Here is a 6,000-nt window from a genome sequence, read left to right on the forward strand (position 1 = left end):
CATCGATCCCGATTAGCCAAACAGGTGGAAGGGAGATGAAACCACCAACAACCAACTCAACAACAGTGTCAAATATCGTGTGATGGGAAAGGCGACTGGACACAGTAGCATCTATACGTTTCCCTGAACCGATGATATCCAAGCCACGTAGCATACTTGTAACTTAGCCTATACGCAGTAGTCTACTAATATCACGACCTTGAATGTGCTAATATCCTGAACATTTGATACTGAGCACCAAAAAACTTTCGAGTCATCTATAAAAATAACCGCCAGTGGTGACATCTATAACTGCACACGTAGACGGATAATTTAACCCATCTGAAGTAGCATCAAGGCCCCGCGGAAAACGAAATGCACTTCAAAGTACGACATATTTATAGACAAACACAAGGCTTGAATAACAACAGTGACGGGCGCTGTGGCGGGGTGGTAAGACGTCGGCCTCTTAATCGGAAGATCGAGGGTTCGAATCCCGGCCGCGGCAGCCTGGTGGGTTAAGTGTGGAGATTTTTCCGATCTCCCAGGTCAACTTATGTGCAGACCTGCTAGTGGCTTAACCCCCTTCGTGTGTACACGCAAGCACAAGACCAAGTGCGCACGGAAAAGATCCTGTAATCCATGTCAGAGTTCGGTGGGTTATAGAAACACGAAAATACCCAGCATGCTTCCTCCGAAAGCGGCGTATGGCTGCCTAAATGGCGGGCTAAAAACGGCCATACGCGTAAAAATCCACTCGTGCAAAAACACGAGTGTACGTGGGAGTTTCAGCCCACGAACGCAGAAGAAGAAGAAGAATAACAACAGTTAATGGACAAGTTTACCGAGTCAATAAGAGAAAACAACTCGGCTTTTAAAAGACAGCTCCTGGAATTTATGAACAACGCCGCAGAAGCAAGTGTTTACCTGAAGACATACTCGCACAAAAATGCGAGACCAGAATAACAAACAACGCATAACTTACAAAATCAAATCCGCGATCTCGCAGTTCCTCAAGCACTCACGATCTATCATCGCTGTGTTCTCATTCTGCGCACAGTACAAAAAATACAAAGTAACAAGTACTAAAAAATTAACTATTTTACAATCACAAGACAAGCCAAATATTTTAGCATAACACAGACTGCAAATAACGCGATAAGCGTGAACAACACTTTTAATTTCTACAAAGAGTACTTGAACTAGGAAATTCCCACTTCACCCACAATTGTGTTTATCTCGACTGTGATTTTTATCACGGACACCAACCCGAGAACATGCCCCTAATGGTTTTTACCGTGAGGGCGTTAAACATTACTAATCATCACGGACACCTGACGGCAAAGGCGACATTCTTCTTTATCCGAGTGCACAATATTATGGAATGACTCGCCGGTACTGCTTTTATCACGTGCACCATATCACGTACTGTCACCAGAGATAGACTTACATACCAAAAAATGAACAGACTTACTTTGCAGTACTACTTCGCGACGTAAGTATCTACTTCTTATCGTGAAAACATAATTCATGATTATGACTGTATCTTTCTGAAAGTCTTATAACCAATATTGTGCACACTTCAAGACGAATTCTGGATCGAATAACTCAAACGTAAACCCCTTCCATCTTCTCTCCGCACGGTCCCATCCAGGACAAACAACACCATACAAAATTCAAGTTTTCCACGATCACAAAGAAAGTGACATTTTCGTCAAGCAAAAAAAAGAAAAGAAAAAAGAATACCCCAAAAGAAAGGGAAGACAGAAGAAAGGAACAGAAAAACCCCAAAAGACACAAACAAGCAAGCAAACAAGCGAAAAGAGACACAAACAAGCAAGCAAACAAGCGAAAAGAGACACAAACAAGCAAGCAAACAAGCGAAAAGAGACACAAACAAGCAAGCAAACAAGCGAAAAGAGACACAAACAAGCAAGCAAACAAGCGAACTGAGTGAAGACGGACATTAACACACACAAAAACACATCATATCCGACTGTACCTTTCTACTCCATGAAACAACCAAAACAATCACCGACTGATCAATTCACTATTGTCAAACATAATCAGTCCAAATTCTGTTCCTATGTTTTCAGAAAGTTACACTTAATCATTGCAATGAACCAACACAACGGCTACGAACACAAGTCCCGTCCAGAGCAGATTTCTCAACACTCAACGCCACAATCTAAAACAGCACAGACTGAATATTTTCTCACGCGCACCACTCTATATCTACACCAAAATAAAATGCAGAGCTGAACAATCATGACGTTATATATTTTAGATTTGCACACCCTACATTTGTGCACATGGTGTATGTCGATGACAGCTGTTGCCCGTTGGAAAGCACGCCAAGAATTCCTCTAAAACACTCCAAGCCATTCTGGTCAGGTTAACTTGAAACAACTGAGCACACGGTGAAATGACAGTAACGATTATCTTGTTCAGTACGCACTATACCGATGTCTAATCAACACGGGAATTCCCAAACAACTAGACCCGATCACGAGAAGTTATTACTGGATCCCGCTAAGACAAGAAGAGTTTTGTTTCGAGAAGCTAACTATAGAAACACTATTCTAACCTGCTAAAAATATATCAACAATGTCGTCACTGTTTTGCTTTGGCCATGTCAATGTCGAGGTCATATCACGCAATAGTGTTGACAAGTTCACGTGCTGACAGACGGCAAACAAAAAAATAAAGCACACTAAGACACAGAGGACTTACACAATTTCTCCACACTCCTTAGAAACAAAGTTAACCTTCCCAATGTTTGAGTTTCTGAACTTTGTGCTAAAATCGGTACCAGATTTTTAAGCCCGATCTCGTCTATTCATACGGCTGTTTCAAGGACGATACAAACAACGGCATGTACATTTCCCTCACGCCGTACAGACACAAACTTTCCCACTGATTATAGCTTCTGAACTTTTCTTTCCAACTTTACCAGATTTAGCCCCCATCTTTTCTATTCACAATGCTGGCTGTCAAGTTTGATCTTATTGCGTGTAATCAAAGGTTTGAAGGGTCAGACGAAGAGCAGACAAGTGGCCATTATCACACAAAGCTGCCTTTATCACAAAATGAGCTTATTGGTCGTGCTGGAATCTGCCTCAGTGTATGGAGGAACGGGAAAGAAGGGGACGGGGGAGTGGAGGGGTGCGGAATGACGTGGGCAATGACAGGGGGGGTAGCGGTATCGTAAGTCCATGACAGGCAATCGTCTCGTTTGTCACTTAACCTCTAAATTGGATTGTCTGTCCGACCGACAACCCCCCCCCCCTCCTTACACACATACACAAACTTGTAACCTCGTTGTTTAGCCCCCCCCCCCTCTCTCTCTCTCTCTCTCTCTCTCTCTCTCTCTCTCTCTCTCTCTCTCTCTCTCTGACACGCACACGACTCCTCCGACATTATCTGTTACACCTTAGATGCAGGTTAATCAAAATAAAAACATACATTGCTGACACAGCCGCCAACTGTAACCACAGACAGACGGGTAGATGTACACAATCCAAACGACATCGACATAACTAACGTGCACAGTGCTCAATAAAACACGCAGGGCACCGCCATGACCATAAATTTAGCCATATTGCACTGCACATGCAAGGACACACCTCGCCGCAGCTGCTCTTATTATGGTCGCTTTCCCAAATACGTACAGGCAGGTGCACGTACACACACACACACACACACACACACACACACACACACACACACACACACACAGTGACACTTTCAACCACATTGTATACATGTGTGAGTCAACAGCGACACTTACGAGACCGTTTTGACCGAGGCCTGCTGTTGCTTTCGTGTAACAACACCAGTGCAAAGTTTACTGACAGCCACTGTGTCTGACTGGCTGTCACCCCACGGTGACAACTTGTACTGAGCACCAATATTCAGTCCTCCGCTGCCTCCTCTTTCTCCTCGCCCATACACCTCCTCGGATATCCCCACTTCAATGCACTGAGAGAGAGAGAGAGAGAGAGAGAGAGAGAGAGAGAGAGAGAGAGAGAGAGAGAGAGAGAGATAGGGGAGAGATAGAGTGGGAGAGAGGGGGGGGGAGAGATAGAGTGGGAGAGAGAAAGAGGGGGTGGAGAGAGAGAGAGAGTGCAGTGGGAGACGGAGAGAGAGTGTGGGCAAAAGAGTGGGAGGAGGAGGAGGAGAGAGAGAGAGAGTGGGAAAAGAGAGAGAGAGAGTAGAGGAGAGAGAGAGAGAGTAGAGGAGAGAGAGAGAGAGAGTGGGAAGAGAGAGAGAGTAGAGGAGAGAGAGAGAGAGAGAGAGAGAGTAGGGAGAGAGAGAGAGAGGGGGAGGGAGGGAGAGAAAGAAACGGAGAGGGAAGGAAAGAGAGAGAGGTCACACTACCACAAACAAACATTTCGACATTTACCAGCAGCGGGGGCGCACACACACATGCATATTGTTGCAAAGAAACAACTCTGTGTATTCATTTATCTGCCAGTCTCAAAAAGAAAATGCAAAACACAAACAGCTTTGTTTCTCCTTTTCTCGACCAAGCCGCAAACGCAAAAACACAACATAGTCGGTAAACTGTAAACAGAACCAGAAAATGTGGGCTTGCAAAGCGGAATCAAGTGTATAAACGCTATGCCATACTTCCTGAATAAGCTAGGAGCCATACATTATTTCATTTAATTATCTAATTTCTCAGTAACACACTTTCAACACAGCACACAGTGTAGGAATATTATATATGGAACAAGCACAACACAAACACGAACAGATGAAATTCCAAAACAATAGCACCAGAAAACAGACATTTTTACATGTCCGGGTAAATTCACAGACCGCACAAGAACACCTTCACATACAGAACAAACAGTAGCACAAAAACACACTCGTACCCGTGCAGAGGAAAAGTTCATTCCCCTCTGACTTACCGTCGTGACATTATTATGGGGGCGAGGACGCCCCCATTCTATACGGATAGTTTAGAGGTTGACCATGGGCAGCGCCATTTTGTTGTGAAATACGTCATCAGTTTGTGTACACCCCTCCTATGGGAGGGGTGAAGGCAACATTGTTCATCTGTAGAAAGTTGTGAAATCCGTCACCCTATGGGAGGGGTGACGTCAAAATTGGTCATCACAGAGTTTGTGTAACACAGGAAGTTGTGAAATACGTCACCCTATGGGAGGGGTGACGTCAAAATTGTTCAACAAAAACATGATATGTCGCATTGTGCAGGGTCAACTGCAACAAACTCAAACCGAGCCATTCATACCTAGCTGTATTTGAGAGACTTATATACCCGACATTTTTATTTCTTATTTTTAGCACAGGTGTAGGAAAAATCATGAACCAAAATGTTATTTATTTTCTAATTTAACATTTTTTTTACAAATATGACCATGGTCTTTTAAACATACAGTGACATTAAACATTGTTATGTTAAAAAAAAAGAAAAAAGAAATAAAGCTTTTGTGCACAAATCAGAAAATACATTGTACATTTTACCTACAGGCCAAACAGTGTCTGTTGGCGGCAGAGGGCCCAGCAAGTTGCTATTTTTAGATCGATTAAAAGTTGTCAAGAACAGGCGCTTACATTTGGATGTGTCCACTGATAGTAGGTTTGGTTGTGATCAATCAGAATGATGTAGGAATAAAAATGTATGACAGTTTGGTATGATGACATGTAATTCAAATATGCTGAAATGTAATATTATACATGATATAATATTATTATGGCTGTTGCCATGACCATGAACCCCAAGAAAGGTTTAATGTTATGTAAAATCAAAATACCAAAATCAAGCACCTACTAATCTGGTCTACGGTGCGGCTTGGACCAAAAAAGGATGGACACGCAACTCGCTCAGCCAGCCAGCGCTGCGAGACTTACAGCGGCCAACTTCGCCGCGGCGCGCTCATTGGCTAAGTATTGAACTTGCGTCAAGGCCGATGCGCGTAGATTCCCAGAATGTTTACTTTCGGTTAGATTCTTCGACAGCATTCGCAGAGGTGACTGCCGTATTGTGTACCG

General features: G+C 43.5%; 1 protein-coding gene across 9 annotated transcripts in view; it reads right to left on the minus strand.

Annotated features, from left to right (window-relative positions):
• Window positions 1-6,000, minus strand: part of LOC138948920 (ras-specific guanine nucleotide-releasing factor RalGPS2-like) — a 139,783-nt gene that overhangs the window by 38,630 nt on the left and 95,153 nt on the right. The window contains exon 1 of one of the 9 annotated variants that reach the window (XM_070320564.1): window positions 2,282-2,411. The exons of 7 other annotated variants lie outside the window; for them this stretch is intronic. In XM_070320564.1, coding sequence (XP_070176665.1) covers window positions 2,282-2,364 — 83 coding nt within the window. In that variant the 5' untranslated portion in view covers window positions 2,365-2,411. Of the gene's footprint in view, window positions 1-1,981; window positions 2,195-2,281; window positions 2,412-6,000 lie in introns of those variants that run through there. One more of the 9 variants, XM_070320570.1, reaches the window with a different exon arrangement.

The sequence above is a fragment of the Littorina saxatilis genome, linkage group LG15 (assembly GCF_037325665.1).
Source record: "Littorina saxatilis isolate snail1 linkage group LG15, US_GU_Lsax_2.0, whole genome shotgun sequence".
Lineage (NCBI taxonomy): Eukaryota > Metazoa > Mollusca > Gastropoda > Littorinimorpha > Littorinidae > Littorina > Littorina saxatilis.